A 19,010-nucleotide genomic window follows, 5' to 3' on the forward strand; every position below is an offset into this window, starting at 1 on the left:
TGTTTAATTAAACAATGAGTGACACAGCTTCAAGCTATAGCTCAAAATGGTTTTCTAGTTCCTGTGCCATGCCACACAGCTGCTTTCAGGGATCAGGCAGATGTGGCCCTTGCTCTCCATCTGATTTTCCTGTGCTTCACACTGGATTCATGCACTCCAATGCCCAACTGAACTGGGCATGATGCCACCACCAGCCCCCGGGTCAGGAATGGATGGAAGAAGGGCACAGCAGCAGGCAGGAGGAGTGACACGGTCATCACTACTGCAGGACACAGCCCCCCCTGTTTCCAGCATACCTGCTCTCAGAGTGGCTGTGGTTGGGAGAGGCTGCTGTGGTTGGGAGAGGCTGCTATCACCATGCTTTGCCTCAAGTTTGCCTCAAGTGGTCAAAGCATTAGCTCTGAAAGACAAGATCTCTGCAGTACACCTGAGCTAAACAGAGAGGGCAGGAGAAATGCAAAAGGTGGAGGTGCAATTTGACCCTCAGGAGAAAGAGCAGCTAGGAAGTTACAAACTTTAGCCTTTGGTGATCTCCTATGGCCTTGTCCCTATTGTCTCCTACCAGCAGGTGAGAGGTCCCCGTGGAGCTCCACACATCCAGACAATACCTGCATCCCCTCCCATGGTTCCCCGGAGTAGCACAGCGACAATTAACAAGGCAGGAGAACAATTTGCCCCTAAGTGCTTTACACAGAAGCAATGCATGTGAAAGAAAACAGAACGACTAGCAAAAAGTACAGCTTGACCTATTGCAGCATTCACTGCTGAACAGTAATTGGCACTGAGGGACCTCATCTGGCAAGGAAGCCTGTAATGTGGCAATATCCCATCGTCACCACTAAAGCATTGCTTTCCGAGAATCAAAGACAACAAGCATGACAATGCAGCAAAATGGCATAAAGAGGGGGAAAATAGCTGCAAAGGCAACTGGAAAACTCGTTTTAAACTGCTCCAACTGGTAAAAATTATTTGCTAAATCAAATCCTCTCTACAGCTCGGAAATATAAATTTATTACTAGGCCATTTGCTGACTGTAACTGCAAAGAAAATACAACCCAAAATCAATAGAATGGGAAAAGGCAAAAAATAAACAACTCGGGAGCTGTGGAGTGCTCACAAGCAGTGGAGACACACATGATTGCAGTTCTACCTCAGCAAAATCTCCCTTGGAGTTAGCAATGATCTGTGGGAGGCCAGCAGTCTATTAAACCATCAGGAACACCTTGGCCAAAGTTTTCAGGGCATAAATCAGCTTACCTCATTCATCTGACTGACACACCAGATGCCCCCTGGCAATATTAAGCTTCATATTTTAGCCTTATTTTCTTCTTTCATTCGGCAGCCTCTGAAGTTTTATTTGAGGCAATCTCTTCTTACAAGAATGTTAACATCATTACTTTTTCCAGTGTAAAACATTGCTATAACTACTGTAAATACATGAAGTATAAGCAAAAAAACCCAAACAGACAGGCTTGTTCTTTCAAATATGGAGGTTTTCTAACCATTTATCTTTCAGAAACATTTCCATTTTCTTCTTGTTCCTTTTCCCTGTCTGTCCATTACCTCAAATAAAAAAAAAAAAGAACCTATGTAATTTTCTGCAATTATTCTTCCGATCTAGGAGCTTACAGTGTCTTTGATCTCAGCTTTCAAGAAACATAGGCTCTCTTCAAGGAAAACTGAGAAATACAAGTAACTGATCAAAGTGTTATTTTCTTTTGTTTTGTCACAGAGACCTATGTGATGTGACAATATCTCCAGAAATTCCCTGTAAGAATACAGCATTTGTCTTCAAGTATCTGCTCTGCCTGGCATAAAACCCAAACCAACCACATCTAACCTTCCGTGCTGAACAAAGCCCAGTGCAGTGTGTAGTTTACCACTGCTAAAAGTTATGTGCTTATGGCCTGGAGTGCAATGAAAACTGCTAAGAAAGCTTCACAGTTTGCTCTTGTTTCCACACCACAGCTTCCTAATGAGCAGTTGTGCCTGTGCTCTGATCCCACTCGAAGGAGCTGAACCCATCTGTGACCCTGCACAGCTCATGGCAGGAGGATGCATGGTGCAGCCACCAAGTCCTGCCTAACAGGACCACTGGGCATCCCATCTGTCCACAAACCCACTGAGACATTGGTGGGACCCCGCACACACCAGCAGCCTGCTCTGCAGGTGGTTCTGGGGCTGTGATGTCACCAACTTGTATCAAAGAAGCCCTGTGTTCATGTTAATGTATAATACTGTACAAAACAAAATGGAATTTACATTTAATATTAAATTGCTGTACAGAGCAATATATGCACAGAGGACACCACAGGGAAAGAAATTGTGAGGTGTATCTGTAATAATACTATATACTTATGCTTGAACAGGAAGGTCTAGAATATGAAACGATAGTTGAACATGATGTAAAAGCAACCAATTTATTCAAGACTTATTTACAAAAATAGGCGTATTTTATCATTTCATGTGACTTAACATAACCCTCAGAAACACCATATTTCACATCAGGTCCTTTGTCCATAAACTTCTTTGGACAAAACAGAAAGAAACAAAAAAATTATATTAAAATACCTTCTTGAATCTTTAGGAATGAAGATAAAATTGCTGCCGATTTGTTCTCATTCAGCAGAAGCATGTTTGTAGTGTATACAACATAAATAGTTGGGATAACAGTGCAGGAACAAATTTAGAAATATTCTAGTACCAGGATTTGAGTCTTCTTTCAAGGGAGTTAAAAAAACATAAAGAAAAAAAAAGAACAAAAAAAACCCCAAAAAACCAAAAAAAACAAAACAAAACAAAAAAAAACCCCACCTCACATTTAAATAAATATATCAAAGATTCTCCTGGAATCTCAGCAATTCTAAAAACCTGACGAGATAAATAAAAATCAAGTCCATTAAAGGGAAAAAAAAACCAAACCAAAAGAAAAAGACCAAAACGAGTAAGCGAACAAAAGAAAGGGCAAACTAATAAAAACAGGAAAAGCAGGAAGCAGCCTTGTTATCAACCCAGAGATATAATGAGAGACAGAAGGAGATTATTAAAACCCCTTTTAAAGCTGTATTTTTTCTTTCAGCATCAATATAAATCCATGTAAACTTTAGATGTGCTGACGATGGAGGATGGCTGAAAGGTACAGGGTGAGAATAGCAAGGTGTGAAGCGGCTCTCAGCAGCTTTCAGTCCTTGCCTGCTGATACCTTGTGATCCTCCTGTTTTTCTTGTCTTTGCACTTTCATGTCAGGCTTGATATATGCCATATCCTGCTTTGCTGTGTGCCATACTATGGTTTGATATATGTCATGTCTTTGTTGTGCTGGCAAGCCCCTTCTTGGCAAAATACTGAACATAAAAAGGAAGATTTCAAGCTTTATTTAGGGATTTTTTGATTCTGGCGTAGCAAGTTGCAGAGCCCTAAATTTGATACTGTGCCAGGCAGGGCTGTTCCCACTCCCTGTGCTTCTCCAGAGGCCATGCTGGACACCATCCCTGAGCATGCCTGAGCTGGCTGTAAGGATGGGTCAGCACACCCGAGCTCACCGTGGTGTTGGTGGCAGTGAAACCATGGCATTTCTGGCAATGAAAAACCTCACCACAACTTGTCTTGCTTTTCCAATACTGGAATGCTTTTCCAATGCCTGAGCTGTTGAGAGTGAAACCATCCCCACCAGCCCTGTCTGCTCTGTGGACACCTGAGGCCCATGCACAGAGCCACTGCAAGAGCAGGTCACAGCAGGTGGATGGAGCTGCAGATCCCAGCCTTTCCCATCACAGCCTTTCGTGCAAGTTTCTGTGGATATGCCCACAGCTTCAGATAAATGCAGGTTGAGGCCCACTTTCAAGACCTAGCCCGTCCTGTTGTTCATGTGGCTTCTACTGACACAAAGAGGAGCCTTAGGTGGAGCTCCAGAGCTCTCTGGTGGTGGAAAACCCCATCCCACTTCATGCCACAGTTTGGGACCAGTCTCTTGTTTATGTGGTCAGGAGAGGCTGGGAACAGGCAGAGCCCAGCCCAGTTCACCGTCAGGTATCCCACACTCGGTACTTCCAAAAACAATGGGGAGAACATGCACCCAAGACATGTTTGGCAACAGGCAGCCCCACAGAAGAAACACGAGGTGGTCCCAAGGCTTTGTAGACTTCAAGTGGTCAACAAGTCAGTTCTTCATCTCCCACTCCACTTTGGGGGGCTCGAGCTGCTCCTCTGCCCTTCACACCTCCATGACACTGAAGTTCTGCAAGAGGTGACACACCAGGCAGGCTGCCCCAGTGCAGGTGCATTGTGGGCCTTCCAGTGATGCTGGGACATGTCCAGAACCAGGGCCAGACCCTACAAACACTCCTGAATGCTGAATAATCCCACCAAACCCCACAGAGCAACTCTGGGGTGTGCAGGGGTAAGATGAGGAAATTAAGCATGCAATAAATGTCTGAAGAATTAAATTGAACTACCTATAAACCACATAGAAGAAAAAAAGTTTCCTCTTAAAATACCATTATAAAAATAGAGCACTCTTGTCCTGTTGGCTTGGAGAGAGGGAGACTGAACAGACTGCATCCAAACTTTATTTTTTATTCCAACCAATTTTTGAGTTATATTCATGAAAAAATGGTCTGCCTTTCTCTCCCTGCACTTCTCTCTCACATGGATTTTTTCTTAACACTCCTATAACTCAAAAAAGGCCATGCTGATTTTTTTAATCTGTTAAAAAATGTGCTCCCTGAGCTGAAACCAAATTTCAGCCCAGAGCAAATTTTTACGTCTGGGTTATAAATCCCTGAAAAACAGGATTCATAATGGAAGTGCTGACACAGCCTTAACTACTATATAGCAGTGTGAATGGCGCCACTATAATGTCTATTAGAGATTCTTTAAAAAGTTTGCAAAATATTGTCTTGCCTTGCAGAGAAAAAGAAGCCAGAGTACTTAATGCCAACATAAACATGCTTTTAACCCATTATGTGCTAATTTGCAGAAAAGCTATTAATTCTGAGTAGGCACACAGAGTGCAGCACCGACAGGAAATGTTCTTCTAAACTCCTGTTTGACTTGTAACATGGTTTTAATCACTTCCATGAAACACAAACGATGGCTTATAACTCTGAATGTTGCTCAGAACCTGAGAAGGGTGATTACAACAGAGAGGAAAATGGGATTTTGCAGGCAAAAGGGCTAAAGCCAACAGGGAGAGAATGACACCAAACACTAAAAAATGGATTCCATTCCATGTCAGTTTGGGGATGATGACTTCATTTGATTCACAGCATTTAATGCCTGTCAGCAGCATGCCACTATTTTATCTATCACAACACACAGTACAGGTCAAGTTCACTTTCTATCAGGCAATGAGCTTGCTTTCTTCTTCCTTGAACCCAGTCAAATATTAGCACCTCACAAAGCTGGTTCTGCTGAAACAAGCTGTGCCTTGCTTTTACAGCCCGCAGCTGGTGTGCCTGAGACCAGTGCTAAACCACCTCAGATATCTACTGCTCCTGGGGGTCTGCTAGGGAAGGGGAGCATTGCCCTCTGACCAAAACACAGGAAGGAAATAAAAGATGTTGGCAGTGGTGGCTGGTGAACAAAGTACATAAAATGCTAACTTGAAAGCCCATTAAAAAAATTAAATATGTCAGTTCAGGGTTCTATTTTGATTTTTTTCTTCTTCTCTTATTGCAGGAGTTTGTGCTTTCTCCCCGTGTATAAGCATTAGCATTGCTTTTCTGTGGGAATAAATGGGTGTGGGATAAGCTGTAAGTTGAATACTACAAGGACATTCAGCAACTCCAGACAGTGCTTATGCACGGTGTGCAGTAGTAGAGGTTTTCATGGCTTTCTGTTGAAATCAGTAAAAGAGATACTGTGTTAGGTCCAGTGACTGCAAAAGCCAATATGCAAGTTGGCATCACAGTTTTGGAAAGAAGCACAGTTTTCATGAAAAATGAAGTTTTTCCATGTTGCCACATTTCTTGCTCATGTCCTCAGTTCTGCCTTTGCAGACTTGCCTGACTCCTGTACCTGCTGTCTCCACTGCTCTGCTCTGCTCATGGCATCTGTGGCTGGGGCCAGTGGAAGGAGCAGAATGATGAGGAGCAGAAGGACTGAGTTTATCTCTCCACATTTCTACAAGGACCTAAACAACCAATGAACACTGCAGAATTTATGGTGTGGGTGATTTCTGTGATGCTCTAAAGAGGAAAGACAGATCAATTATAATTAAAATGTTATGGCTGGTACTGCAACTCACTTCAGTGGGTGACAATAGCAAATGTGAGCTCTTGTGTACCAGATTAATTTTTTTTTTTGATGAAAAGATACTAGTCTCCCCTGGATGAGAAATAAGTATCCGCTGCTGTATTCCCAGTTGAAGATTTCATGGCCTTCCATGTAAAATGGCTGCATTTTCCCCTAATAAGATTATTTTGGGAATAACCAAGCTCACAGAATTATCCTAGTAATGATCACCATAGCAAGAAATGACTTAAGCCCTATCTGAAGAAGTAAACTACCTTTCAAGAGGCTAAACAGAATTTTGAGCAGTCCTGGCAATACAAAAGTAAGAAATGCTGGAGAAGAAACACATTTCCTTTCACCCTGGAGCTGCTGCTATTTCAATTCCTTTTCCCTATTCAACATAGGAGTGAGCATTTACTGTTGAAGGCATTGACACCTTAGAATAGCCAGCTAGTAAATTTCTAGATGGGGAAGACCAAATTTCACATCCTTCTTCTAATTTGAAAGCTAGGACAGGGCCAAGGAAAGGAAAAGAGACACCAAACATATCTGCCACATCCAGTGCTGACATGCATGACTTAAGCAAGTGTCTCTTGCCTGCACCAGAAGCAAGTAGTAACCTGAGTTTTTGTCTCTTGGAACCATGCAGAACACCTCAAGACAGAGTAATGGACAGAAGGGCTGGACCCTGGGCTTCAGCTTTTCTGCTGGAAGATTCCTGACAATCACTAGGTTTAAGTTCGTTCCTCTCAAGCAAGCAGACAGTTATGGCCTCCAAGTACCTCTGAAGGCCAATGAACTTCACAGACCTGCTGGAATGCCTGGCATTTCCATTTGAAATCTTTCACATGAGCAGGATATTTGAGCCAGAAGACAAATTAGTACCAGTACTGGGGTCCAATAATCTGTACTTAATTTTCAAATTATAAGGAGATGTAGCTTCTTCTAATTACTCAAGTCTCATGCCTTTCACAATCTTCTCAGACCTACCAGCTGGGTCTCTGGGATACAATTTTCTGCTTTTATGCTACTCATATGGTTTTGAATCAATAAAACTGGTGACTGTTTCAATTTCAGTGTTCTCAACAGTGGAAACTACTTATGAGAGTAACAACTGGCAGGATCTACTCCTTTAAACATCTCTCGTCATCCCTTTCATTTTTTAAAGTACCTTCTTTCACTTCCTGCTTCTGGTCTTGATTTTCTGTCTCTAAGTCATCCTGTGTTTTTGGCTCCACCATCTCTTCGTCTTCTTCATCCTCTAAAAAAAAAAAAAAAAAAAAAAAAGGAAGAAAAAGATTTGTGAGATTCTCCTCTTTAAGGGACCTGGAAATTTTCTGACTTCTTTACAATTATAAACCGGTAGTAAACACAGATAAAGCAAAGTTCCCAATACATGGAATGTGTACATTTATGCTCAGAGTGACACTCTCAGACATTTCCCCCCTGACTGCAAGATAATCTGCTCGCACAGGGCACCTGACACTTCTGCTCTCCACAACTTCCCATCTCAGATGTCAACTGAATATCTCCCTGACCTCAGATATGACTTCTTGGATGGCATGAGGACAGATACAAACATGTTTCAGCCTGGCAGCTATTCCACAGCTGGGACACCTGCTATCCAGATATCTCATTTCCAATTCAATTCTCACCAGATTAATTTGTCTTTTGACCTACAGGAATAGGTTAAACAGAAAACTGACCTCAGGTCAGATGCCACTAGCAAGGAAACAAGCATGGCACAGTTCTGAAAAGTCATCACCATCAGCTGGGGGAATACAGCAACAAAAAGTGGTATTTGGTGCTTAGGAACCATTTTTGCATTAATACAAATTTAATGAACACTAAAATTTGACACATGTCAGTTACTACTGCCAGATGTTTTAATGACCTTTCCTGACCTATCCAAATGCATCTCTCCCTCCCCCTCTCACCCTGCACTCACATGTTCTCATTTTATTCAGGAGGTCAAACCATTCATTCCTTGATGTTTTTCTGAAGTTACAAGGGTTCTGATTGTCCAGACCGGAACACAATACAAGCAGAGCGGGAAAAACAGTGATGCACCAAAATGGCTTGGAGTCTACCTAGCCCTCATTACTTGTTACCAGCTTGTTACAGCAATGTGATCCATTTTCCCTGTCCCCAGGGCTGGCACCCAACTCAATCCCATTCTTGAGATGATAAAGACACGGCTTTCCAGATTCCATGAACTGTGAGGACTGAAAATAGAGCTGGTCCTAAAAGTATTTAACAATTAGGATGAGTAAATCCACAGGCCATGGAGGAATTATTCTGCAGTTATTTTGGAGCTTGGCATACCACCAAGGCCTAGCAAGCATCACTGGTGCCCTGTATAGGTCCATGGCATGAGAGAGCATGTTGTCCTGGCCCTGGGACATTCAGCCGTCATGAGAAACACTGCAATTCCTCTGGGGCTTCCTGAGCAACCTGCTGTCACCATACAGTTCCTTGTGTCATGGTGTTTCTCCAGGCACACTTCCTGCTCTAACCTGCCATGTTAATGGGGAAAACATATCACGTTTCTCCAGCTGGTTGGTTACTGGCACCTTCTGCTGTGAAGGCTGGCTATAATCAGTCCTGGCTTCTTGCAGATGGTGGTGCTGACAGGTGGCATTCAACCAACAGGAACATGCAGCTGTATTTTGTTTTCAATAATACTATTCCCACCACATTGCCTAGCATAGGACTTCTCCCAGAAGCACAGAGGGGACATGTTGTAGCTGCCATATGGGCCATTAACTTAAGAGTTGGAGTCCATGATCTTTGTGGGTCCCTTCCAACTCAGAATATCCTGTGATTCTGTGATTCTGTGGTATCTTGGTTGGAGATCATGGCTTAGCCACATACTGTAAGGAAATGTGTCAGCATGGACAGATATGCTTTTCCCTGTTGGGAAAACAAGGAAATCTTGGCATAAAATGTGCCATCACACCCCTCTTATTGCTAGTGACTGCAGTGGGGAGAAAGGGAAAGTTCATCTCCCCAGCCACCAGGGAGGAGGGATAACAATGTGCTTCACAAGCCGGAAAAGGAGGAGGAATCCAGCACGGACAAAGGCACTTCCAGAATTAAAAGCGCTACTAATGCATGCCACTCCTCTTTCAGGGATTTGTCAGACCATGGAACTTGAAGGGGAAAAAAGGTAGAGTACTCACAATACCTCCCTTTGGTGCCTACTTTTCCCTACACAGAAAGACTAAGGAGGAACTTTTAGAGAGCAGGCCAGGGTGGTTCAGTTTGGCAGGGTAAATACATGGCTCTGTCCACTGGCTGAAAGACAGATAACATCCAGCACAGTCAGCAGAGAGTCAGGGAGAAGAGCTCTCCTGCTGTACACACACAGGAGGGGTAAAAACAAATGTCCTTCTGCCATTGGTCTGTGCTGCTTGTGGAAATGGGGATGCATGGAAGAGAGAGGCACTCCCAGTTTCAAAGAACAGGTGGGATGTGTGAGTGCCTGGCGCATCAAGGAGTGAATACTCTCTTAACCTCAAGTACCATGCACACACAGATAGGATCACAAAGCTGTGCAGATATATACACACAGACAGAATTATGGCAGATTCTTATAAAACCAGCTGCTACAAAAGTTTTGTGAGTCTTGCATTAAAAGTTTTCATTCCCTAAAGCACCAACTCTTGGAACCAGCTGTTTAAATATGGATTTCTGCTTCCATTTTTAACCTGTTTCTAACCTGCCAGCTTGTACAGGGAGGTTTCAGAAGGTGAAGGGATTGAGAAAATTTTCAGGCATCAAACAAAAACTGCACCAATATTCAACTGAAATGTTTGGGATTTTTAAGGCTTCTTGCAATGTTTTTCAGTGTTTCATTTGCAGTCTGATAAAGGATAGGCATGATGTAGCAAATTTAGAACGTGAGATTTAGTAGTAGGTTTTCAGGTTGAAGTGAAGCAAATTTATCCCTGTTTTTAGAAGTCCTTGATCCCCCTGTTTTTGGGTGTCAAATAATTTGCTTGCCTACAGCCCTTTCCTGCTTCTAATGCAGAGTAGAGATAAATGGAAGTAAGTAAAAGTTATAAAAACACATGCCATGCCAAGGGCACAAACATCAATTAGTTTTACTGAGAAAGCAGTGCACGAGTTTTTAGCAGATTAAACACAGTTTAGATGTCCTTATTTATTTATAGAGAAATGTATACACATACACAGAGAAACAGCTAAAAGAATGATAGGGTTGTGAGTCAAATGCTAAAACCTTAGCAAATGCCAGAATTTGGATTGTCTGGGCACGATTAGCTCCTTTCCCCTCCCCACATGTAGGCATGATGACATAATTCTGGAATTTCCTCCCTCTTGAGTGGTTTGCTTCATTTTCTGGGTGCTCAGCAAGAGACACCTGGGGCCTGAAATGCAGAAGTGCTGAGAGCTGAAGTCAACTGGCCCTGTGCTTTGAGTGGAGAAAGTCTTAGGGAAATTCTACATATGCAAAGACTCCCATAGGTCCTCTTTCAGCTTTCACTGAAAGTTGTCATTCCGACATTTTTGTCCTTTCTCCCCCTGTGCTTAAGTGCTTTTGCAAGATGGCGATAATATTGAAAAAAAAATAGAATTCTCATCCCACATAGATGTTTTACAGAGATATGTTCATCAGGATTTGTGGCATATTAAGATGATGTTGGGGAAGCAACAGCAAAACTAAACCTTGGATGTGGATTAATGGTTAATCTGTATTCAGTGTAATACTTCGATCATGTGCACTAATATGAGATCTGAGACCAGAGCACTGAGTGGAATAAGATAAAAAGCAGAAAGGTTAAAAAACTGCCCCCTATAGACTGGCTGAAGCAGGAATCTGTTACGGAAAAAAGCCCTATATGTTATCATGCAATTAAAATTGTATCATTCCACATATTCAAGAGGGCTAATTAAGAATGCCCAAGAAATCTGCATTCTGGACTACTCAGTGTTGCTTGGCTTTGCAACCTAAATGTTTATTTGACATAATTTTTATATATATATTGCACACTATTTAATACCAATGTATGCATCCTTACACATGTTCATAGTACATTCATCTGCTTTTGTGTTAAGCACGGTTATGCATTTGTACATTTGACTGCACATACACATACACTAACAATAATGGGAAATGCTACAGAATTCATTTTCCTGTGTTTTATTTAAAGGTGACAAAGATAGCATTTGCTGTACATTTACTGGAGAATCTGTGAACATCTACATGGTTATTCATTTCCACATGTGCCCACTCAGATAGCAATAATTTTCCAGGGAAATGAAGAAATTTGTGTAGTTCCTGAACACACATAGCCTTTCCCTTTTAATAGCATATCTAATATTAGGAAGTTTAGAGAAATAACTTTTTAGCTGCTCACATCACAGTAGTAGTCATCTTCTAGTCACATTTGAAAACAGAGATGCTACCAGCAGCAGAAGCAGTGTTACACCCTGCTCAGAACAGAACAGGGTGTAACACTATCAGAACTGAAATGTCTATTAAAGGAACTGCATGAAAAAGAGATAGTAATGAAGAAGTGTGTAACTGCCATGCAACACTTCTCCTTTGTAGATATAAAAGGACTTTGCAAGGAGGCCAGTTTTGGTGTGCCTACATACCACAGAGAAGCTGACAGACCCACTCACTGTAGATCACTCAGTAGACCAACTTAGGGAAGATAGAGTGGGCTTCAGAGTTTCAGCCTAGAGTCCTGCCCACTAAGGCCACTTTTTTACTGTAAATAAACAAATCCTCAATGGAAATGATCACTAAATGCTTGGATAATGATGTTTGTCTACTGAAGCTGGTGGAGCCATATGTGGGGTTAATACAAACTGACATAACTGGACCAAAAACCTTTTCTTTATAACTCAGTAATCGATGACTCTCCAGGCTCTAGGAGGTGAGCAATCAGTCTGAACAGTGCTAGACAAAGTAGAAGTAGAACAAATGTTTTCATCTTGGTCTTAACTTGAACACTCCTGCTTCTGTTCCAGACCAGGAACTAAAAGCTTGTCTGTTTTTACCAACTATAGAAGTTGCCCAAATAAGAGTATGACCTCTCCCTACAAGTCTGTTTTTCTTTTTTCATTTGGGTGTAAATACCAATTTTCAAATGTTATCCAACTACTAGCTCCAATGACCCTGTTCTGTGCCTGGTCTTTGCCTTGGCCACCACAACCACTTGCAATAGGTGGTACAGTGGAAAGCCCTGTTAATACATGGACAACCCCCTGGCAACAGCAGAAGAAATTCCCAGATGTGCTGAACTGGATCAGATATTCACAGAGAGCACAGATGACCTCAGAAAATCAGACCCTGCATTTCTGCAGTGCTGGATTATTTAACACCTACTTGGACTTTCCAGGGCTTTAAACCACTGTATTTATTTTTACACCATATAAAAGCATACCAGGCACATTCACGACAAACTAGAATACTAGAATAAATAATTGCATCTGAGAGGACTACACATGACATTGGCTTAGGGTTTTAATTCTTGAGATGAATACTGTTTTGCCATTTATGGATTTCCAGTTTCAGGCAGTCAGCACTGGTACTGCTCAAATAGATTACTAAATAGCTGATTTGGGGGGAGATTTATGTAGTTATAGGTTTCTGCTCTGCTAATACATATAGCACCAATTAAACAGCAGGCAGCATGTTGTGCATTCTTCTTCGGTGGAGGATTTACACCTCCTCAGACCTGCGCCTCTGAAGCTAAGAAGTTGCAGCTTCTGTGTATTGTTTTAGAATTGACAGCTACACTGAATTAGACTAATAGCTCTGGTTTTAATTCTGGGTAGGTACAAACAATCCCTTTGTTAAAGACACAGCTTTAAAATCGCAATTTAATTAGCATCACAATTATATATTTTCTTGACTGAGTCAGTGATATATGAGAAGCTAGTGGGTTATTATATGGGTTTTTATATCAGCATTGACATTCCTTCAGTGCATGAGAAGGATCAGCCATGCATATGACACATTCAATAAAACCAAGTGTCTTCACAAAAAGCCGACTCCATATTTGCAACTGTGAAATACCAGAAACCACTGTATCAGTTTTATATGCACAACTGTTCAAAATAACTTTACTGCTTCTGTTACAAAAGAACTACAAACTAAACAAGGATAAATGCATTATATTTACATTGGCATAAGCCTGGACCAAACAAGTTGAATACTGTTGACATTATCCTAAGTAGGAGTTAAAACACTGTCTTTCTTTTATGAATATGTTCTTTCCATCACTAGCAAAATATGCAACAACCAAGGGAAGACATATTTTTTCAAACAGTAGTGCCGGACATCCCACATTTTTGAAAATCTATGATTTGCAATCTGGATGAATGACCTATTTTTCATATAATGTCATTTTTTGAAATATGTCCAGTTTTTCACTTTCATCTTTTGACTGCCCTTTGAAGCCAGAAGAGAATTAATTCATCAGTGGATCTTGTTTGCAGAGTGGGATGTGAGACTGGACGTACACTGGGCACATGTTAGTCATCTCAGAAGGAAATATTCTTGCATTAGGGCTCTTCTTGGCAATAGGCAGCTGCCTTCTAAAATATATTTCATTTAGCCAAGGCAAGGAACACTAATCATACCTCAATACTGAGAAAAAAACCCACAGGTGAACAGAACTTGCCCTAAGCTCCATGAAACAGGCAACAAACTTCAGATGAGAATTTTACGTGAGCTGGAGCTTGCAAGTATATTTGCAGTCAAGAATCATATGTATGCAAGGTACTACTGCTCACTACCTAGAAAAATACTTAAATGTGCATTGGAGGAACATAACAAAGGTCGAGGTCATCTCTGTGAAGTTCCTCATCCCTGTTACAGAACACTCCCAACATACCATCTTGTCCTTATGAATTAGCACAGTGAGTTGTGCTTTCCAATGGCCATCAGATGGAAAGAGAACATTAGAAAAAGAAATGATAGAATTGAGAAATGCATTTCTGGAATTATCTTATGGGCACAGCACCTATAAAACTTGAACATAAGTATATGATGTCCTTCCTTCACTTTCCAAATACATGATTTTAATCGTCTGAAGAAAATGGTCTGTCTGTAAGTTTCTTGACTGCAGCTCTGCAAGAGCAAGGAAAAAATCACAGTGCTACAAGAACAGACTGCCTAGCATCTTCAAACTCCCTTGATTTTATTATCTTTGTTATCTTTTCTCATGTTTTGTTATCAAAGTGCTGTGGTGCTCTTATGCAAAAGAGAAGCTTTGCATATTGGTAAAATACAGGCTGTAGGAATCATACTATTTTTACCAGAGTCAAGGATACTGACTGAGTAATTTAAAAGAAAATATTGTTCTAAAATTCATGCATAAAATAATATAATGCTTGACACAGAAATCATTTTAATCCAAAAGACTGCAGGGCAGTTCTCCATGAGATTAACTAATTTAGCTTAACGTCTTCCACAGTAAGTGGACTAGTAATGATGTATCAGTTTTAAAAGTGCAAGACTAAGGGAAAAATCCTAATTGTCTTGATTCTTGTAAAACTAAGTACATCTTCCATATCTCTGACACATCAAGGAAGGGTTTTCTGATCTCATCCCTTATTCTGCAATGCAAATTTGGAAGACTTCACCCCTCATTTCATAAAGGGCAAGTGTTATTACCAGCCATTACAACCAGATCCCCAGAGTCCTCCTCTCAGGCTTCAGCTATCCTTGTACAAGCACAATGAAGGAAATACATATTTCACCCCAAAAACAAACACTTAGCCTGGCTGACTGAGAGGAGTCATTTAGTTCAGAAAATTTATTTTGCCTACAGCATAGGCCATGCCTGTGCTATTGCCACTTAAAAATTTGTCCTGAAATTTACTACACTTCCCTCTTAAAACAAGCACACCGTAAGTAATTTTTACTCAACATTTCTTCTCAAAACTCTCCTTAACAATTACCACATTCAATTACTCCTGGTCAGGGGATTCTGAGGTCCTCAGTATATGACTTCTAATAACCATCTCTTGATCTAGGGTTACACCACTCAGCTCCTGTCCCTATGCCTCTTCCTGACTTATATTTGCAGATTTCTTTTTGGTACATTATGAAGACAGATCTTATTTTTCTATTTTGTGACAAATGATAGACTAACAGAGCCAAATGGCAAGAAAATGTCATAGAAAAATTTGTTTTACTGTAGCATTTCACTAAGCTCTTCATAGCCCTGACTGCAAACCTTTGCACTCGTTCAAATGTTAGGATCACTCCTTCAGAATACAATAATTTCTTTACCAATTAAAATGGAAAGCGGCTTCTGACTCTTCAAGGAAGCATTTCTCTAACCCAAGAAACTGATTTTCCAGTTCCTTGGCCTGAACACAGTTTTCAGTTGTGGTGAGAGTCTAAGAATTCAAAGTGTCCCTTGTTTTTAGTTTCTGGTTGGTCTAGATCAGATGTGGATTTTTCTCTCCTCTTTTGGACTGTTGCAACATCACACTGGTTGAAAGCATTTTTCAGTTCCCAGAGAACTAAACTGCAAAGTACCCCACTGGACTCACCACCTCTTCTAGCTGACTCCCTTTTCTCCTCTCTTTCCCTCTCCAAAGCTCATGTTCAATTCTATTGTGCTTGAAAATATTCCAGTTGGAAGATGTAACACAAAAAGAATAGTACAGAAGTTTTTTTTCCTTGGCCATGATTTGGCCTTCAAATAAAAATGCCAACATGAAATAACGTTTGAACAGCAGAAGCTTTAAAGTAGCATTTACAGACCTCCAGTTCCCAAACCAAACAGTATAACTTTAAAATACCCATCTCCAGTATAACTGCAGTTAACTTTGAGGAAGAAAAAGATGGAGACCCTTTATTTCTGTGGATGAAGAAGGGGGTTGCTAAACCATGCAGATTTTCACAGCCTCTGAAACCTTTGAGGATTTGTTCCTGCTGTGCTGCTGAAGGAAATCATGTCATGCCAGCAGTGTGAAATTATTCCTGCCCTGGGAAAGGGCACTGAGACACGTGGCAAACTTCTGGATAGGGCCTGCTCGAGTAATTTTCAAACACTCAGATCATGCAATAGTGTTAAATCACAAAAACAAAAGTATGTTAATGAAAGCCAGTCCCCACAAGCTATGGCATGAGCAGCAATTGTAGAACAAAAGCTGCTTTCACATTAAACACACACACACACAGATGAAGTATCTGGCACTTACACTGCACCTGATATAGAGGTCAATCATGGTGGCCTCAGCTGGGCCCTAGGTACTTAAAACCTTAAGTACAATGTAGACCAAGTAAATTCTGTGGGATTGTTACGTCTGACATATAAGGGACTAGGACTTCACTCACAGACTCAATTATTCCAAGTGCAAATGAATTTGCACTCCTCTGGCCACCTCTCCTATTTTCCACTGTGTTTTTGCATAAGCAAGATTACAAAATCAGGCTGTTGTAGAAGAAATTAATTCTCCACTTTCATGCTGTATCTCTGCTCATGCAGCCATACTAATATGCCTTAGGTCAAATTCTCCAGCCCTGACTCTGGGATAACTTCTCTTTCAGGTATTAGCGTGAGTTCTGGCCTTTCAGAGTTTTTCCTTTGTTTTTGAACATGAAATAAATTTTCAGTTCAAGGCCCAGAAATTATCTGAATGGCCACAAAGTTTTTTGTATGACCATGGTTTAACTTTTAGGGCCATCTTTTCCACAGATCTCCCCATCTCAGTTCTATGTCATTTTATTAATAAAACCCAATGCTTAAGATGTAGCATATGCTTTTGAAATATCTGACAGCATGAATCTCTACATTTACACACAAGCCTCAACCAACAGAAATGGAGACAAGGCTGCTAATATATTAAAACTGGAAAGGATAATGGGAAAAACAACTGTATTCATAAACAATTACCACAGCAAATAGACAAAAACTCCCTCTCTTTGTCTCCTTGACACACACATGCATACATTTCTCTCAGCACTTTAAAAATAACCATTAGTCATATGGCAAATGCATTTTGCATGAGCAAGGATTAATTTCAACATTTTTCTTAGGAAAAGGCGGGCAAAAAATACTTTATTAAAAGATTTTAAACTACAAAAGAAACGCTGGGTCAGGGCTCGATGAGTGTATGCTTATTACTTCTATAGGCACTAAACGGACCCCACTTAATTCTGTTTCCCACTGACGCCACTTCACCTTAGTCACTGGTGTTAGCCATGATTTGCATCAGCCTATGTGAAAAAGGAATTCCCTCTGACAGTTTTGAACTTGCCATACTTTAATTTCATTTTCAATTTAATGTTTTTGTTCTACCACATTGGAAGAGGATAAGCTTCCACTTCTAGACACTCAGTTGCCGGGTATCCAGGCAAGCAACACCTTTTGGTGGTAGAGAAACCAGGGCACAAGCACATCAGCTTCTTGCCCAAAGTCACTCCTAAAATAGCTGCAGATGACAGAATAAAATCCTGATCTCCTGATTTCTAAACTGATATTCAGCTGCTGCTTCCCCTGAGGCGTGTGATCAGGGCTGCTTTCGAGGCTGCTCAGCCCTCATTATGTCAAACCAGCTCTTAAAAACACAGCCGGTTTCCCCTGGCTGCTTGTTGCAACCTGTTGGGAGAGCACCCAGCTCCCGGTGCTGCTGTCCCCAGGGCTGGGAACCCCCTGCCCACACTCCCCCTGCCCTGACCCCTGCCTTCCCCTCCCTGCCTCTGCAGCTCCTGCACCCTCCACACACCCCGGCTGCCTCTCGCCTCCTCTCCCACCCTGCCCACCCCTGCTCTGCTCAGGGTCACACTTCAAAGTCTCCCACGCCCCCGGGAAGGCCTCTTCCTTCCTCCCTGGCATTAGGTCTTCCCAAAGCAGATATCAAAAAACCCCTACTTGCAATCTGGGGCTTTCTGCATGCCAGGAGCCCTACTCACCTGCAGATACCTGTTTGACACAGAAATGCCCTCTGATTTGGATTCTCAGATGAACTTCTAGGTTTTTTGGAAGAAGACAAAACCCAACCCCCATCACCCAAGTTCACAGTTGCTATGGTTAAAACCCCGTTTATCTTTTGCAACTTAGAGGATCAGGTATGTTCTTCTGTGCTTAAGCTCAACAGACTTCAGTAGGTTCAGACGTCCAAACAGGCAGACAGACTGCACCTGCAGTTAGCGTACATGGGAAGATTAGACTGCACCACAACCACTCACTGGAATATGCTGTCTTTTTCCCACTTCACAGTTCAGACTCATCAGGAAAATCATTTCTGTGGCTACTTTATATCTGTCCCTCTTAAACACCGCCAAGTCCCTCTCCTGCAAGCTCTTGGAAGCCCTCAGCTGCACACAGGAGCATTAAGTCAGGAGAACCATATGAAAGCAGATAAAATGAGCTGGATTATGCTGCCTCATGATCCTTTACTTGAAGAAGCACCTCTGCATCTTTTTTTTTTTCTTTTCTTTATTTTTTCTTTTGAGGAAAACAAAAGAAGTTGCTGCCTTCAGCCCCTGTGTCCTTCCACTGTAGTACAGCTCACAGCTGAAGATTTACATGTGTTAACTTGGGATGCCACAAAACAGGCAGCAATGAGGTTGTCATCCTGATCTGAGGAAACACAGCATGCATACACACCAATGAATTTACTGCAAGCAAAGCATTTTGCTGTGATAATTCAAAGCACATTATGTTTCCCCAGTTGACTTTTCCATCTATAGCCAGATCACAAAAGCCAGCAATGCTGGAGTCAGACTCCATCAAGAAGGTGCAGCTCCATCAAATCTTGGTCTTTTGCAAAATGGTGCC

The 19,010-nt window shown here is 41.5% G+C and overlaps 1 protein-coding gene across 8 annotated transcripts in view; it reads right to left on the reverse strand.

Annotated features, from left to right (window-relative positions):
- The window catches only part of DYNC1I1 (dynein cytoplasmic 1 intermediate chain 1), a 202,722-nt gene that overhangs the window by 76,676 nt on the left and 107,036 nt on the right, over positions 1–19,010 (reverse strand). For all 8 annotated transcript variants that reach the window (XM_066197155.1, XM_066197143.1, XM_066197189.1 and 5 more), the window contains one exon: positions 7,406–7,495. In XM_066197155.1, coding sequence (XP_066053252.1) covers positions 7,406–7,495 — 90 coding nt within the window. The remainder of the gene's footprint in view (positions 1–7,405; positions 7,496–19,010) is intronic.

Source organism: Chamaea fasciata, unplaced genomic scaffold (genome assembly GCF_029207755.1).
Source record: "Chamaea fasciata isolate MVZ Bird 193981 ecotype frontalis unplaced genomic scaffold, bChaFas1.0.hap1 SCAF_1, whole genome shotgun sequence".
Classification (NCBI taxonomy): Eukaryota; Metazoa; Chordata; class Aves; order Passeriformes; family Sylviidae; genus Chamaea; species Chamaea fasciata.